This window comes from Polistes dominula, unplaced genomic scaffold (assembly GCF_049000335.1).
Source record: "Polistes dominula isolate Pdom_NZ unplaced genomic scaffold, Pdom_raw_medaka contig_12, whole genome shotgun sequence".
NCBI classification, from domain to species: Eukaryota; Metazoa; Arthropoda; class Insecta; order Hymenoptera; family Vespidae; genus Polistes; species Polistes dominula.
The window spans coordinates 271284-290490 of NW_028301116.1; the positions used below are offsets into that span (position 1 = coordinate 271284).

At 31.6% G+C, this 19207-nt stretch overlaps 2 protein-coding genes across 3 annotated transcripts; one reads left to right on the top strand and one right to left on the bottom strand.

The window, feature by feature from the left end:
• The first annotated feature begins 10158 nt into the window (after positions 1–10158).
• On the top strand, positions 10159–12378 carry LOC107073446 (fatty acyl-CoA reductase 1-like). Of its 2 annotated transcripts, XM_015334094.2 has the most exons (5): positions 10159–10393; positions 10950–11129; positions 11639–11732; positions 11816–12099; positions 12205–12378. In XM_015334094.2, exons 2-4 carry the CDS (start codon positions 10960–10962, stop codon positions 12074–12076), a joined length of 525 nt encoding a protein of 174 aa, XP_015189580.2. In that variant the 5' UTR covers positions 10159–10393; positions 10950–10959; the 3' UTR covers positions 12077–12099; positions 12205–12378. The 2 variants fall into 2 exon arrangements, with proteins under 2 accessions (XP_015189580.2, XP_015189579.2); XM_015334093.2 differs by having other exon boundaries at positions 11816–12370.
• Positions 12379–12406: 28 nt separating this feature from the next.
• On the bottom strand, positions 12407–14450 carry LOC107073445 (fatty acyl-CoA reductase wat-like). Its single transcript, XM_089176863.1, has 7 exons — positions 14440–14450; positions 13944–14091; positions 13615–13860; positions 13326–13471; positions 12966–13256; positions 12630–12887; positions 12407–12541 (listed from the first exon to the last, which is right to left on the bottom strand). The coding sequence occupies exons 1-7, from the start codon at positions 14448–14450 to the stop codon at positions 12436–12438; spliced, it is 1206 nt and encodes a 401-aa protein (XP_089032989.1). The 3' UTR covers positions 12407–12435.
• Between the last annotated feature and the right edge of the window lie 4757 nt (positions 14451–19207).

Genomic DNA, 19207 nt, shown 5'->3' on the forward strand with positions numbered 1-19207 from the left:
CAACGGTTTATGGTCGGTTTGTATAGTTATGTCTTGGCCTTCTAGAAGATGTTTGAAAAATTTTATACTTTTGTAGATGGCTAAAAGTTCTCGATCATAAGTGCTATATTTAAGTTGAGCTTTTTCGAGTTTTCTAGAGAAAAATCCGAGAGGTTTCCATTCGTCATTTTCCAATTGTTCCAAGACAGCTTCAATCGCTTTGTCTGAAGCATCAGTTGATAATCGTAGTCTTGCGTTTTCCTTAGGATAGTGTAGCAGTGATGTATCTGATATTTGTTTTTTACATAACTCAAATGCTTCTTCTGCGAGTGGAGTCCATTTTATCGGACGTTTGTCTCTTTTTTTGTTCCAGTTAGTAAGGAGTTTAGCAATATATGAGTTTCTGCTGCTTTAGGTATAAACCTCCTATAGAAATTTAGTATACCTAGAAAACGTCTTAGGTCTGTTATCGTTTTAGGTTTGGGGTAATCCTGAATTGCCTGAACTCGTTCTGTCAACGGTTCCATACCAGCAGAGCTTATTTCAAAACCTAAATACCTGACTTTTTCTTTTGCCAATATGCATTTGTCTATATTTATAGATAAACCGTACTCCTCTAATCTTTTAAATACTGTTTGTAGATGTTGGTAATGTTCTTCTACTGATTTAGAAGCTATTAATATGTCATCTATATAGCAATAACAGTAGTGGAGGTTACGTAATACCGTGTCCATAAATCTCTGGAAAGATTGTGCTGCATTGCATAAACCAAAAGGCATTACCAGATATTCGAATAAACCGAATGGTGTAATTAATGCTGTTTTTTCTCTGTCTTCAGGAGCTATGGGAATTTGATGATAAGCACGAGCGAGATCTAAAACTGAGTATATTTTTGAGCCTTCTAACTGATGTGTAAAGTCGTGTATATGAGGAAGAGGATACCTATCTGGTTGAGTTATACTATTGAGCCTACGGTAGTCACCGCATGGTCTCCATTCTCCAGTTTTCTTCCTTACCATATGTAAAGGACTAGCCCATTTACTTTTTGACGGTTGACAAATACCTTGTTTTAGCATTAATTCGAATTCTGTTTTTGCAGCTTTAAGTTTTTCGGGTGGAAGACGTCTCGCTTTTTCTGTAATTGGAGGGCCTTTAGTTACTATGTAATGTTGAACTTGATGCTTTGTACTATTGGTGAAGTTTGGCTTGGTGATCGCCACGAATTTCCTTAGCAGCTCGTGACATCCACTACTGCTATTGATCGTAGTAATTGTGGGGTGACTGGAATTGCTAATTTCACCTCTGCTAGAAAGTTGCGTTTTGCCATCAATCAATTTTTTATTTTTTATGTCCACCAGTAAATTATAATATCCTAGGAAATCTACTCCCAAAATTGCTCTTGTTGTTTTTGCAACTGTGAACTTCCATATGAATTGTCTACGTAAGCCTAGGTTTATGGAAAGTACTTTTTTACCATACGTATGAATGGTTGAACCGTTTGCAGCATATAGGTTATATTCGCTGTCTAATGTTCTCCTGTCACCAGATGTTTTTGGGATAACAGATATATCAGCGCCTGTGTCTATCAAAAATCTTATTCCGGATATTCTGTCTGGAATTATGAGGCGGCTTTGTCTCTGTGCACCATCTCCAATCGCCTCAATATTAGATGGTGTATCTAGTTTCCCTGTTTTCGCTGATCTGGGCCGGTCCAGTTACAAGGTTTACGACATCTCCATGACTTTTCGCCAAATTTTGCATGGAAATAGCATGGTCTATTCCTATTACGATTCCTAGATCGTGATCTATTCCTGGAATGATAAACTGGTCGATTATATTGTCTGCCATGATATTTACCTCTTACTACGGTTTCCAGGTGGGCCATTTTTTTTGTGAGCTGTGCCATTTCGTCGTGTAGTTTTTTATTTTGTGTTTCGTCTCCCGAGCTTTTGTCAACTATGGTTGCTAGCTCATAATGCCCTGTTCTTTCTATTGTTTTATCGGCTAGGGTTGCTAGACGTTCGAGACCAACGTCTTCTACGACTGCTAGTACTTCCTGTATTCTCGTTGGCAATCTCTGTAACCATAGGGTTTGTAGGACTTGGGTACTTACATTGTCTCCTGCTAATAATTTCATTTCTCTTAGCAGAACTGAAGGTTTTTTGTTCTTTAGCTCCAAGCCTGTAAGGAGTTGTCGAAATTTTGATTCTTCCGACGCTGTTAAGCGTGTGATCAGTACCTCCTTTATTTCAGTATATGAATCGTTAGACGTGGTGGCAATTATGTCCGCCACAATTTTCAAAGTCGCAACATCCAGATGTCGGACAACTGCTGCGCTTTTTACGGCATCAGAGCGTACATTATAAGCTGCGAATTCACGCTCTAGCATCATGAACCATAGCTTTGGTTCGTCTCTCATGAAAGGAGCTAATTTAACGCTACGAAATTCGCTTGCCTGTATCTCTGGTCCTATGTTCTCTGTTCGACTATCTGCGCCATTTTTTGCTGTACCGGTCTTTGTTCCCTGAAGTTCCATTTTTTTCTTTTTTTTGATATTCCCGGGTTTCGGCACCAATTATTTATGTGGGGAACAAGGTCAACGGAAAAGGTTGATCTGGAGATTTACGCGATAGTCGTCAATTTAAGTAACAAAAATATATAAATTTATTAACAATATACAACTAAACTCGTGGACGCCATGTATCGGACTAACTTACATTTCGACCGTTACGTTCAACTTGGGTTTAGTTAGTCTAGTACCCGCATAGGGAGGAAGGGCGCCAGTGTGCCGCGTCGATACACTAGGCACGTATCGCCACACTTTGTGTAGGCACTCAATAGTATAACTCAACCAGATAGGTATCCTCTTCCTCATATACACGACTTTACACATCAGTTAGAAGGCTCAAAAATATACTCAGTTTTAGATCTCGCTCGTGCTTATCATCAAATTCCCATAGCTCCTGAAGACAGAGAAAAAACAGCATTAATTACACCATTCGGTTTATTCGAATATCTGGTAATGCCTTTTGGTTTATGCAATGCAGCACAATCTTTCCAGAGATTTATGGACACGGTATTACGTAACCTCCACTACTGTTATTGCTATATAGATGACATATTAATAGCTTCTAAATCAGTAGAAGAACATTACCAACATCTACAAACAGTATTTAAAAGATTAGAGGAGTACGGTTTATCTATAAATATAGACAAATGCATATTGGCAAAAGAAAAAGTCAGGTATTTAGGTTTTGAAATAAGCTCTGCTGGTATGGAACCGTTGACAGAACGAGTTCAGGCAATTCAGGATTACCCCAAACCTAAAACGATAACAGACCTAAGACGTTTTCTAGGTATACTAAATTTCTATAGGAGGTTTATACCTAAAGCAGCAGAAACTCATATATTGCTAAACTCCTTACTAACTGGAACAAAAAAAGAGACAAACGTCCGATAAAATGGACTCCACTCGCAGAAGAAGCATTTGAGTTATGTAAAAAACAAATATCAGATACATCACTGCTACACTATCCTAAGGAAAACGCAAGACTACGATTATCAACTGATGCTTCAGACAAAGCGATTGAAGCTGTCTTGGAACAATTGGAAAATGACGAATGGAAACCTCTCGGATTTTTCTCTAGAAAACTCGAAAAAGCTCAACTTAAATATAGCACTTATGATCGAGAACTTTTAGCCATCTACAAAAGTATAAAATTTTTCAAACATCTTCTAGAAGGCCAAGACATAACTATACAAACCGACCATAAACCGTTGACTCAAGCTTTTCACCAGAAATCCGACAAAGCCACTCCAAGACAATTAAGACACCTAGATTATATCGGCCAATTTACAACAAAAATAGTACATATAACAGGCCAAAATAACCAAATAGCAGACACGCTATCAAGAATCGAGCAAATTGACATGCCAACCATAATCTCCACTGAAGAACTCATCAGAGAACAAACTACAGATGAAGAACTTCAACAGATTTTAAAGGGAAGCATGCCTATGTGGAAGCTGTACAAAATTAGAATAAACGATTCAAACTCCTACCTGTATTGTGACATAGAGAAAGATGATATACGTCCATACGTACCGAACAGTCTACGTAAAAGAATTTTCAATGCGTCCCATAACTTATCGCATCCCAGTGGTAGAAACACCAAGAGAATCATCGCGAAAAGTTTCGTATGGCCAAAAATGAACGCAGACATCAGAGAATGGAGTAGAACCTGCATCAAGTGCCAGAAAAGCAAAATACAACGCCATAATAAAATCACTCCGAAAAAAATAGAGGTACCCAAGGGACGATTTGAACACATACATATAGATATCGTAGGACCATTACCACAATCAAAGGGATATACATATTGTCTTACAATGATAGATCGTTTTATAAGATGGCCTGAAGCCACTCCAATAAAAGATATAACAGCTGACACAGTAGCAACCGCATTATATAGTACATGGATCGCTAGATTTGGAGCTCCGGTTACGATTACTACAGACCAAGGTACACAATTCGAATCTCAATTATTTAATGCACTGACTAAACTTTTAGGTTGCACGAGAACTCGCACAACAGCTTATCATCCAGCTTCAAATGGAATAATAGAGCGATGGCATCGATCTCTCAAAACAGCTATAATTTGTAGCGGTTCAACAGAATGGGTTGATATTTTACCAACAGTTTTATTAGGTTTACGTACTAGCTATAAGGAAGATTTAAAAGCAAGCGCAGCAGAAATGCTATATGGAGTAACGCTAAGACTTCCCGGAGAATTTTTTCTAAACGAAGAGCTACCAGATAATCCACAGATGTATATAGAAAAATTCAGAGAATATATGAGAAGAATACGTCCTGTACCAACAGCACATCATATAAAAGGCAAACCTTTCGTACACAAAACCTTGTACAGCTGCACCCATGTTTTTGTAAGAGTAGACGCAATGAAAAAGTCATTAGACGCACCATACGAAGGACCATTTCCAATAATAGAAAGACTGACAGATCATGTTTTTAAAATAGATTACAAAGGAATAGCAACAAATATGTCTACAGAACGTTTAAAACCAGTATTTTTTGAAAACCTACAAGAAAAGAAAACTGTGCAATTTAAAACTTATTAGGTACCAAAGATTATTAACCTCAAAGACTGTACATACTGTTAAGAATAAGATAGGTTAAATGTTAGGGAGGGAGTGGTTGTGGCGATACGTGCCTAGTGTATCGACGAGGCACACTGGCGCCCTTCCTCCCTATGCGGGTACTAGACTAACTAAACCCCAGGTTGAATTTAACGGTCGAAATGTAAGTTTGTCCTATATATGGCGTCCAAGAGTTTAGTTGTATCTTGTTAATAAATTTATATATTTTTGTTACTTAAATTGACGACTATCGCGTAAATCTCCAGATCAACCTTTTCCGTTGACCTTGTTCCCCACAATTTGCTCATACAGTGGCACCATCTAATAGTAGCTAAAAAGACGAGAGAACGAAGGGAGTTTAAATCAAGACGAGAGGTGATCCCATTCGTACGATAATTATCGTACACGTCACATAATTTGAAGCATTGTACGATCTAAAATCCAACTTGTACGATAATTTACGATTATTCGATATTTAAATATAATTTTCGATATGTCTTGATTTTGTTTTTGTTACTCGATTCGGTTGCAGCGCACTCTAGCCCACTTAGTTATTTATGTATCGAAAAGTTCGAAAAAGCAATTTTTTAATTGGCTACAGTCATATTTCTTAGCCACATAGCCATACAAGCCCAAGCCATACAATAGCCAGATAGCCAGGAAAAAGGACGAGAAAAACGGTGAAAAACGAACCAAAGCCTAAAAAAAAAAGAAAAAAAAGGTCATCAAGTTTGCTACGATAATGTTATTGAGAACAAGTTTCTGGGATCACTGTCTCTTCCGTTTCGTTACTTTCACTCTCGACTGTGGCGTTGTACAGATAGCACGTGCCTTTATAAGTTTGGTTGTACAAGACACAATAAAGCTGCAACTACGTTTTAGAAGAATATATAATCACTGAGTGTTATATTATTTATAGTGTAGCTATCCTTCCTGATTTTCCACATATTATCACAATCCATCAGTTTCATGCATTTGTTTCATTTACAATCTATTGCACGAACTCGTCTGAAGCAAAGAGTTCAAAGAAATCAATTGTTTTTGCTGATCTACTAATGTTTGCTATATAATTCCTATATTTTCTGGGGTAAATGGATGTATCTTAGGGATGAATTTGTTTGACGTCCACGAATCGCAATAGCCGTTATTGTCTCTCTCATTGTTTTCTATTTCTGAGTCCCTTCTTTTTTTGTTCAGAGTGAAATTATCTGCGTTTTTACTCTCGGAATCATTTTCGGAGTCGGTTAATCCATTCAAAAATAGAATTCTTTTTTAACTCCGTCCTGACATTCTAACTAGGGTGCAAATAAAAATTAAAAAGCAAATTTCACGCAAACCTACAATTAAAATTTTCAGATAAACGTTATTAACCTCAAAATTGATCTTAACTGTATAAACAGACAATAATCTTTTCAACCTATATCTTGTCCGACTTATATCGGTTCAAGAGAGACTTTCTATTATAGTTTTGTGCCTTACAAATACTTCACCATCCAATAGAAAAAAATTGAAGACACTTATTTCGTATGCAGAATATGTTTTTAGATTATTTATTTCGTATACAGAATACGGACACCGATTGTAATCGACATCCGTACGCGCAGCACTTCGCGCGACCGCCGACTATAGTCGGTGTCTGTAGCGAAAGAGTTAATGCACGACTCAGGCGCATCAGTTGTAATCGGTAACGATCCCCAGTGATAGTTTTATTTGGTTTTAATAGTTTATAATAAACCAAACCCAGTTAATCCCACTAAATACAAAGGAGGATCTTGACCCCCAAATATTACGTTTTACCATTTTTAAAACGTGCAAACCACTTCCGACAAGTTTGCTTAATTAAAGCATAGTCACCATAAAAATCCGATGACTTTCCGCAGCCCTTTTATCCATATTAAAATAATGGAATAAAAATCCCCGCAAAACATTTTATTTGACACAAATTTCGATATATTGAAATAATTACAACTTGTTGTCATTAACAATTAAAAATGAAGTTTTTTGTAAAAAACACACCGAATAAGTGCTGAATTACGATAAAATTTATTTCTGAAGGTAAAAACAGAATAGTGTAACATTTACGTCATTTTTCGTAAAACGCTACGAATTAATTCCAACACCTAATCAGAGAAAAAGAATAAGACAACACTGCAGAATACATTAGAAGCAGATAACAAACTCCATTCAAAAGCAAGTAAATTACTGTCACATTTTTATTTTCCTCCTACATAAAATATATTCGATACATTAAGATTTAAATAAGTCTATTGAATTTGATTTTTATATGATTTTATAACAAATATACAAAGACTTGTATTGACCCAGAAATACAAAAAAATTATATTATTAATTTTATTATTTACGTTATAAAGAAATTAACGTTAATTTTTTAATGAAATAAAAACATTTTTAACAGGCTGAACACCCAGCGTGAATTGGTGGAGTTTACCACGGGTCCCAAATTCAAGACTCGTTGTGTACACAGATCAATAAGCTGAAAGATCATACAATTCAATGCATTCTTTAGATTTTTCGTTGTTCGGATCTTTAGTTATAAGTATTTAAAGAATATAAGTTTGTAGTTCAAAGAATAAAGACGAGATATGTTATAAATAATAAGGGTCTCGAAGTGTGGCAGCCTATTGAGTTGAAAAAGTATTTCTCGAAAAGATCTCTTTTAGATCTCTCATTGTATTTGTACCAGATTTTCGTTCAATCCAGCAGTATTTTACATTTGTTTTTTGTGACGTCTTTATTTCGTCATTCCAAAAATGTTTGTTAGACAGCGCAAAAATTTAGATGAAAATGAGAAATCGAAAACAATCCTAACAAATAAAATTTTATACCTGAGTTTCATAAAAAGGATATTTTATATTTACTTAGTTTATGACGAATTATATTTCCCTCGATAAACATCCTACGATTTTGGTGTCTATCTATGACTATCGCATTCAGTATTCCATTTTTATTGCTTGTATTTGGAAAAGTGTAGTTTTTATCGGCTATTCTATCCACTAATCATACCGGTGTCTTTTGTTATATGTGATAATAATTTTAATTCCCCGAGGGTAGAAGTAGAAGGAAGTGTACATTTGGGCTGATTCTCACCGGTGTTAAAACCTATGCATTTTACATTCTCTTAGACAGATTCTGCATGTCTCGCAACTACGATTTTATTATTTAACAAAACTCTATATCCAAGCAAAAGTCCCCCATATCGGATTTTTTATCTCATTTTAAGTAACTTTTTTGTTCTGGAATTCTTACAAATACTTTGCTTCCGTATAACTTTAAATTCTCAACGTTTGGTCTCTTCTTGAAAAATATTTCATATGGCGCGTTTTTCTTTTTTTTTTATAACTTATATAATGTATATATTTGAATATTAGAAATTGAAAAATTGAACAAATAACAAGTAAGTAACATAAGTACTGTAAATTTAAACAACAAATTTATTAATTTTTATTTATTATTTTTTCATTACACAAAAGTAGATTATTTATTAATAAAATGTAATATTACAATAAGTATGCTAACGCAACGATCACACCTCTCTCGCAACAAATAAAACGAATTTAAGGGGACGTTCTACTCTGCAATTTTTAAAAAATTAAATTTTTTTTTTTACATTTTTCGAATGTATATATACGTAGAAATATTGTGTTAAAATTTCAAAAAGATCTGATGTCTCTAACTACATTTTTTTGCTGCCTGAACGTTACTATCTCGGACCGCTCTCCTGAGCGTTTGGCGCGCACGGTTCTTATATCGGCTACGGAGACTCCAAGACTTTTAAAATGCTGCTTTATTATCATCCATACGGTGAAGATTTCATTGTTAAAAAGTTGAAGTGTATTTTGCATGTGACAAAACATATTTTTAAGCGCGCTAATAAGGCAAGAAAAGCTCTCATACAAAAGAAGAAAATTTAAAAGAAAAACGCCGAACCGCAAAAAAAAAAATAAGAACTGTAGCAAAAACAGTAGTAAATAGAAAAATGACTGTTGTGAAAAAAGTTCCTGAAGTAAAAACTAAAAATTTACAATCAAATAGATGAAAGAACTCTCAGAGATCTACGGTTTATCAGTCAGAAGAAATTTGAATTCTTCATAGGATATGCGTAACGAGATTTGGGCAGGATACTACCACAAAATTTCGACTGATGCCAAGCCGAAGCATTCTAAGTGTTCCATCGACTGGTGAAAGTACCTCAAATCTAAGGCACATGGCACCTAAACACATGTTTAACGGCAAAAAAGTTGTTGAAATTGCGTGCAAAGTTTCGGCATGTATCTTCAACGAAGATACGATAGATCGATGGCTTGCGTCGGATGCATATTTGCGCCCATAGCAGTAAAAGGGTTAAGTGACAATCCAACCTTAAAGACTGCTAACGGAAAAAGAAAGAAACCAAGTAATATTGTTATAAAATACCTAAATAATAGTCGTTATTATCTAAAAAGTTATTTAGTGAAAAGTAATTCATCTGTTCCTATCTAGCACAGATCTGACAATCCTACCGATAATTACAATAAAAAAGGACACGATTAAAATAACGATCTCGCCACAAATAACATTACTTTCATTTAAATTGACATAATTATTATTCTCAGTTGTGTGTATCTCATTCTTTTTTTCAAAAAGCTAATATTAGATTTGTAGTTAACTACTCCTAAAAAATTCATATACTAATTTTCCAAAATATTAAAATATATTTTATTATAAATATTTAATATATATATATATATTAAATTTATATATATAAATTTATATATATTTTACTCAATTGTAGGTTTTCTTCAAGAGTGTACCGAGGTCAAAAAGGTAATGGCTTACGATAAAGAATTGCTATGAGGCCGTGTAAAATTTTGAATAATTCAATTAGCTATTGTTATTGTAAAACGAACATACTCATGGTGACGATGTAGATTCCTGTTGGATTGTATGTAAATTGATAATGGTAATTGGGTACATCGTATACGCGCTTGTGGGGGTATGTATATAAATGCAGGGACCGACTGACCAATATTAAACAGACGATATATAAATGGAGTTACTTAGAAAAGTTCAAAAGATATTTTTTTCGAGAAGACGTTTTTAATACTCAATTTGTTATAATCTTTCTGAATATCTCACAAACATACTTAGTTCTTTATAAGAGAAAAAGTTATTAGAAGTTTTTTTTTAATAATGTAAAATAGAAAAAATTATTACATTTTATTATATTCTTTGTGATAAAAGTTGTTGAGATAAATAGGTAAGTTTTTTTATTTTTTAACATTCTATACTATTAACAACTGTGAAATTCACAAAAGATCAAATTTGCTAAATAAGAGTAATTCGTAAAAAAAAGGATAAAAGGACAGACGAACTTAATTCACAAGTTTGATTTATGTTTCGAATAAAATTAAAAAGGTTGGCTAAGAAATTATTGTGAAGTTATATTGAATGAGACATTATAAAGGCTATAAATTATAAGAGTAAAATCAGTCATTGAAAATATTAATTAGCATGTTTTTTTTCAAACGTTAATTTATAAAATTGTTAATTCAATAAAATTACTACTTTATTAAAACAAATATACTTATTTTATTTATATTTATTAAAATTAAATTATTTACAAAAATAAAAAGTGAATTTTCTATTTATCTAAAACCGACCAACTTAGAACCATAATTAGAATTAAAAGTATCTATTACAATCACTTATAAATATTTACTTATCTTTAGGATTTGTCTGTCATAGATAATTATTATAAAGTGAAACTTTTTTTGTACTTTACTTGTATGTAATATTTTTGTTTATTATAAAAGAATCCAAAAAATGGCATCATTAAGCGGCCAAACGTATCAAAAAGAACTCTTATCAATGGAAGAAGAGCCGAATTATTATAATCAACGGGGTGAAATTGCTACATTTTATTCTGGAAAGAAAATTTTTATAACAGGAGGCTTAGGATTTATAGGAAGGCTTATAATGGAAAAACTTTTGAGGTAAAATGTTTCATATATGTTTTTGTTACTGATCAGAATTGTACATTAGTTATAAGCTTTAAATCATAAATTTTTAATAAATTTGGATAGTATATACAATCGAATAGTTCTTGTTAGTAGTTTTATTCTCCTAGAGATAGATTCATATAGTTTGAAATAAATAAGAAAAAATATTTTTCGAGTTTGAAGTCTATTAATGAATTTTAACTTTCGTAACACAGCAATGTAAGCTTACTAGGTAGGAAAAAGAACATAGAGTTTTTGTCATACAAAAAGATGAATTCTTTTTTTTTTTGCAAATATAATTTGTTTCAAATTATAAAATTAAGCGAATACCTTCTATCCAATAGTACCCGTTTTAAAAATAAACATAATTGTTCCTTATTTCATTTCTTTTTTTATTTCACTTTTTACTTCTATATGTAAACTTATATAATAATATTTTATTTTATAAGAATTAATTTTCCGCTAAGAAGCTATACTATCAATGTCATTGCTGTCGTTTGCAGATGTTGTCCAGAAATAACAACGATTTATTTCCTGGTAAGGGCAAAGAAACAGAAGGATCCGCAAACTCGATTCAAAGAATATTTCAATGATATTGTGAGTAAAGTTACATACTTTGTACTAATTATTATGGGAATAAAAGAAATCACCGATATTACAATTTATATTTAAATCTTTAGATTTTTGATAGATTGAAGAGAGAGCAAAAAGATGTCGAAAAGAAGATTATTCTGATAGAAGGAGACACGAGTCAATTGAATAAAGGATTGCCAGAGAGGGACCACGAACGCATTAAAGATACCGATATAATTTTTCACGGTGCAGCATCCGTACATTTTATGGACAACATTCGTTTTATAGTTAACACAAATATTAAAAGAACAAGAGATCTTCTCTTGCTTGCACAGAAAATGACAAGCTTAAAAGTACTTTTTTTCTAGTTAAACCATCCGTATATTAATGCGTATGTTTAAGCACAATTCCCCACTAGATCAATTTATTTATATATAGACATTAGTTTAATTTGAAAAACAAACTGTTCTAATTTTACCATAATTTTGTTCTTTAGGGCTTCGTTTATGCCTCAGTGAACTAAGAAAAACAGATTCCAACTTTTGTATAATTGCTAAAAGTATTAACATGTAGGTATCTTCTCGTTAAAAAATGAAGTCAATGTATTTAATAGGAAAAATATTTTAAAGCTATAGGAAAAAATACTTATATTGTAAACAAATAATTAACTTATTCTATCTGATGATCATTATGAAAAGATCGTTTTATTGTCGTTTTTCATAGATTGTCAGAAATAAAATATGTAAATAAAAAGAGAATATAATAAAGAATATAAAAACCAAAGAATCAAAACATAAAAAAACCACTTCAATGTATAATGAGCTATTATCAACCTAGAAATGATAAACAATAAAAACGATAATTATTTTAAATGGTATAAAAATAATATTTGTTATAAAAACAATATAATAAAACATTTACCTTCTATAAAAAGGTTTTGATTCTTCAAGCGTATCCATCGGGTCTTTATATACAAATACTCGTATTCCCCTTACGAAATTATTAGTAAAACACTCCCAATCAATATCAGCAACATTAAAGAAGAAATGACTTTTATCGACTACAGATAGCTTGTCCCATAACTTCAAGACATTATCGTTTGTAAATTCCCATTCTCTAGTGGTAAAGAAATGAATTACATATTTAAACTTTTCTATTTTTTTGTAGATATTAAACAATCTGAAATAAGAAAACAATTAACTTTATAACGTTTCTTTTTATAGGCAAATAATAAATCTAGATATCGTAATACATTACATTGGCTTTCTTCCGCTCAGATATAATAAGAAGTCCGCTATAATTGCTGGTATCCAGTGCAAAAAAATTGTCAAAAAAATATGGAAATAATAATTTGAGTTAAACCATATGGAGCCGTACCAGAACACTTTTTTCGTCGGGACTTCAAATGCGTTAATTTTTACATAATTTTCCATAATATTCCAAGTAACTGGTCTTTGAACGGAGGAAACAGCATTATAATATTGCCGTACAGTATCTTCACAAATTGCCTTTGAAAATGCGTAAGTGTTTGGCCACTTACCCAGTAGTCTGCAAAACAAACGAATATGTTTATCGACTTATTTCTAAAAGAATGCAATAGGTTTCATGTTTTATTACTTTGAGGTAATTAAATCTAATTGATCTTCAGTCAAAATCTCTGTCAATCTAATTATGTCTTCTGTCTTCATAGGTGGCTTATAGAATTTTTCTTCGATTTTATTGTATACACAGTGCGAATAAGCCGTTGAAACATAAACAAAGGCCTAAAGAATAAAATTATTATAAAATTAGAACAATTTGTTTTTCAAATTAAACTAATGTCTATATATAAATAAATTGATCTAGTGGGGAATTGTGCTTAAACATACGCATTAATATGCGGATAGTTTAACTAGAAAAAAAGTACCTTTAAGCTTGTCATCTCCTGTGCAAGCAAGAGAAGATCCCTTGTTCCTCTGACATTTGTGTTAATTATACAACGAATATTGTCCAAAAAACGTACGGATGCTGCACTGTGAAAAATTATATCGGTATCTTTAATGCGTTCGCGGTCGCTCTCTGACAATCCTATATTCAATTGACTCGTGTCTCCTTCTATCAGAATAATCTTCTTTTCCACATCTTTTTGCTCTCTCTTCAATCTATCAAAAACCTAAAGATTTAAATATAAATTGTAATATCGGTGATATCTTTTATTCCCATAATAATTAGTACAAAGTATGTAACTTTACTCACAATATCATTGAAATATTCTTTGAATCGAGTTTGCGGATCCTTCTCTTTCTTTGCCCTTACCAGCAAATAAATCGTTGTTATTTCTGGACAACATCTGCAAACAACAGCAATGACATTGATAGTAAAGTGTCTTAGCGGAAAATTAATTCTTATAAAATAAAAAATTATTGTCTAAGTTTACATATAGAAATAAAGAGAAAAGTAGAAAAAGAGAAAAATAAAGAATAATTATGTTTATTTTTAAAACGGGTACTATTGGATAGAAGGTATTCGCTTAATTTTATAATTTGAAAGAAATTATATTTGTAAAAACATAAAAAAAAGATTTTATCTTTTTGTATGACAAAAACTCTATGCTATCTTTTTTATATAGAAAGCTTACATTGCTGTGGTATAAAAGTTTAAATAATTTATAGACTTTAACACTAAACCTACCATGCGCGGTCAAATGACCCTTTTTGAAATTTCGTTTAGAATTTCTCGTATACAACTTTACTGTATCACCATATAACTTATTGACTTTTCCTATAATATACACACAACCCATTTTTCAATATTCACAACTTTCTTTATTCGAAAATTCTTTTGCCGTAAAAAATGCATACCATATCTAGTCTACCACGAGCGGTCATTTGACCGTTTAAACAATTCATGTTATATACGAATATATTCTTCAGAAAAAGCACCCCTGTAATTGTTTTACGAGTGTACAATGTAATTGTGGATTTGCAGTGTAGATAATTATAGAACAAGAAATGGGGTCTGTCATTTTTCTCAACAACTAAGAGCCTGAATGATTCCACAGAAATCATAAGATTTATTCAGTTTGACAACAAATAATAACGAAGCCAACGCTTACAAAACAATAAGTTTGCTTTGATTTCTGAAGTTTGATACAAGTTTATCGAAAATAGTCAAAACTGTTATAATTAAAGTTATTTTAGATAATAACTAAAATATATTTTAGTTATTATAAAAATGTTGTTAAAAATGACTATATAATTTATTATTTTGGAAAAATAGTATATGAATATTTTTGAGATAGGTGGTTACAAATCTGATATTAGTTTTTTGAAAAAAGAACGGGAAACACAAAGCCGAGAATAATAACTACGTCACTTTAACTGAAAGTAATATTACGAGTTGCGAGATCATTACCTTTATCGTGTCCATTTTTATCGTAATTTTTTTTGGAATGGTTAGATCTGTGCTAGATACAAACAGATGAATTACTTTTCACTAAATAACTTTTTTGATAATAACGACTATTATTTAGGTAATTTACAACAAAATTACTTGGTTCCTTTCTTTTTCCGTTAACAGTCTTTAATGTTCGATTGTCACTTGAAGATAATATTAATCTTTTATTTTAATTGAAGATATTTATTCAAAAATTTATTCATAGAACCTAATATGTCATCTCTAGATCAGAAAAACTAGATGATTAATATAAGTGTCGTGAACATATAGTAATTTGCGTGCAACATTGCACGCGATAAAGTGCTTAACAACTCGCTTAAGGGGCCACGTCAACAAAAAAATCGATTTTTTTTTCGATTTTCTGAAAGAATATTATTTCAAAAATATTTCTTCAAATTTTGGTAAAGATCCGCCCATTATTTACGAAACTGTAGTAGTTTAAACTGAGCGCGCCGTATCGCTCCAAGTAAGTGTCCAAAACTTTAAACGTTAATTTCTCCTATTCGCGTTTTTAAAACGGTTGCCCTCGCTACGTCCAGACCATTTATCCGATCCTTACCAAATTTTGTACAGTAATACTAGATACACGTATCTAGGGAATGAACAGAAGGATTTTTCGAAAAAATGCCAATTTTTTTTCTTTTCTCAAAAACTCGGCGATTTTTCTGCAAAAATGTCAATTTTTTCGTAAAAAGTCGACTATTTTGAGAAAAATTAAAAAATCAAAATTTCCTGCCGTTCATTCCCTACGCCAACATCTCTACTAAAGGATAACACTCGGTTTTTATGTTTCTTATGAACCAATTTTTGCCAGTGAGGGCAACCGAAAATCAACCTTTTTTTTTGGACTCTTAGAAAAGTGGCCACAGACGACACAATTTACAATATTTTTACACACAAAAAATTGTGAATATAGTTCAGATATATAACTTACATATGCCAAAAATTTGTATTGATATTAATAAAACTGGCTGCAAAAAAATTCACAAAAAAACCGCTTTTGCACTCGCAGGTGACGTGTCCCCTTAAGAAACTATTTCGACGGCCCAACTCGATTGCACATTCGATCTACAAAGAACAAATAAAAATTCGTAAAATTTTTCGCTGAACTATTACAAAGTCATTAAAGTATTTTATAAATATATCGAAAATTGTTTTCCGCTATTGGTACGATTTTTCGTTTTCTCGTTGTCTAACGCAGCTGATTTAGACGTGTGTGGATGACTTAAAAGACCTTAAAGTAGACAAATTATGCAAAAAAAGAAAAGAATTTGACATTCAAGGAGTTTTTTTTTAATTCTTTATTTTGTTAAAAATAAATTTACAAGAATAAATACAATACGAACATTTCACCGTTTTCACAACGACTAAATACTCCACTCTACACAGATGCATCAGTAATCGTTGTAAGCCATGTAATAATTGATTACTTTGTCTGTGGATCAGGAATTACAGCAACCTTCTCGCGGTGAGACTTGATTCGGTATTGATCGAGGTATACGACCCAGTGAACACAATTATTTAATTTACTTACTTTATTACTTTATTACTTAATTACTTAATTTATAGTTTCAAAATACAAAGTTAAAAAAAAAATTCAACCTTTCGTTTTTTGCTGTAAGAATATGATGGAATTATTACGTCATTTTTATATCAGAACATATGACTTAATATTGAGGTCATAAATAAAGTCACTTTTCACTTCAAAAATTTGAAGATGACTTTATAACATACGTATGACATCATATAAAGGTCTCGTGTTCACTGGGGACATCGCTTATCTCGAACATTCAACGACTATCGACTTTTTATCGTCCATCGATATAAGAATCTGAAATAAACAAATCATTGAAATATTAATTACTGTCGAAATCTCGATTTGTAAATAACTACCAATTTTAATAAACGTACTTTTGTACTAGTTGAACATCCACCGGGACGCACAACATAACTCTTGCAATATAACTTAATTTAATTGTAAACTTTGTAACAAAAATAATGCTTAGCGAATGTGACTGTGCAAAATTATAATAGTTTACATGTTTAATTAATATTCTCTTTTTTTCTTCTTCTGACACATCGTTTTTTTCGAAATAATTAAAAAAAAAACACTTCGTTCTTTTATTCAAATAACTTGCAAAAATATGTAAATGTATGTATATATCTACCATACAGAGTTATATTACTAAGAATTATTGTATAATTTGATATCTAATTACTTTAATACTTTATTTTTATTTATAATAATAGTAAAATTTGTTAATATGTAAATTTCTGAATACCCATAATATATTCATTTTTATGTTTTTCTATATAATATGACGAAACAGATGTTACATAACTCTTAAAAAAGTATGCATACAAGACAATTCCAAAGTACCATTGAAAGACGTAAGTGCGAACATCGAAGATTACCGATGCGCAATGTGCACACTGCGCGGCACGGTGCCCCGTTCAATGGCGCTACTTTAATAAGTTTCATTACAAAATTACATGTATTCGGTCCCACACGTTGCTGGATATATTCGGTTGAATGGCAAAAGCGAGGATTACATCATGCACACATTTTAGTTTGGTTAATCGACAAAATACGTCCTGAAGAAATCCAAAGTATAATTTCTGTGGAAAATTCAGATCCGTCTACTGATCAATTACTGTTTGATATTGTTACAACAAACATAATTCATGGCCCATACGGTAATCTGAATCGTTTATCGTCTTCCATGGCAGAAGAAAAATGTACAAAGAGTTTTCTTAAAAATTTCACAGTTTCTTCATTTGAAAAAATATTTCTTTTTAAATTCAAAAGAACAAACAAAAGAAAAGAAGTAGAAATGAGTATATCGGATATGAAGAAGTAAAATCTTATACTTGAAAATAAATTGTAGATTCTAACGTATATTGTCTAACACATTATGCTTTCATTTTTAAGTGTATGTTAACATTTAATTACACGTTAACGTTTGTACAGTTTCTTTATTTGGAAAAATATTGTTTTTTCAAATTTAAGAAAAAAAAACATTAAAAGAAAAACAATGTAGAGTTTATTGAGTATGTGAAAGTAATCTTACTTGAAAATAAACAGTTTCTATCCTGTACATTATCTAATATATATATATATATATATATATATATATATATATATATAAACTTTAATTTTATTATAATATTAAATACACACGTCCTATTTATTAATTATGACAATGAACTTAATAAAAATTCGAATAAATTTATAATATAATATAAAATAAAACATAAAATTAAGTTTAACGATAAGGGCTTCATATGATTCATATGTTTCTTTAGTTTTTCGATTTGACAAAATATAAAAAAAAAGGAACATTCTCTCGTTCTCTCGTCAAATGTTGAAAAAAGGATTATTATATCGAATGTTTTATTACATTAATTACAACAGGAGTTCTCTTAACACGTTGCCGCACACTTTTATTTGACGATCGTGCTTAGAAATACGAAGATCGGACGGTTATAGCCGTCATTTGCGGCAATGGGTTAATTAATTGTTGAGACGTAATATATATTTTTCCTGTATTGAACAAAAAATATTATATGAAAAACGAAAATGGAAAAAAAAATAAACGCTTTTTATGTTTATTTTTAAATTGAATAAAATCGGACGAATGTATGTTTACAACTAAATAAATAAATAATGTAACATCTGTAATTAATTTAATTGTAGAACAGTAGTATTATTTAATAAAATACTACTGTAAGAGAAAGTAACGATCGACTCACGCGTATTCCTGTAAATTGATTCCTTACAAACAATCTATAAAGGGCAATTTACTTTTATCTTTTAACCCCTTGACCTACGCGATATCTGATAATTTCACGTGTCTTAAGAAACAAGAAAATCGGTCGCGCGCTGGCCATTCAACTGTTCCGCTGCGTACCCGCTCGTTTAAAACACATTTTTTACCACGAGTCTGACTCGTGGTAATAGGTCAAAGGGTTAATAACTAAATACTGAAACTATCAACAATAAAACATTTTAATTTCTACTTCTACTAAATCAGCTAATATGTGGATATTGATAAAATTCCTCG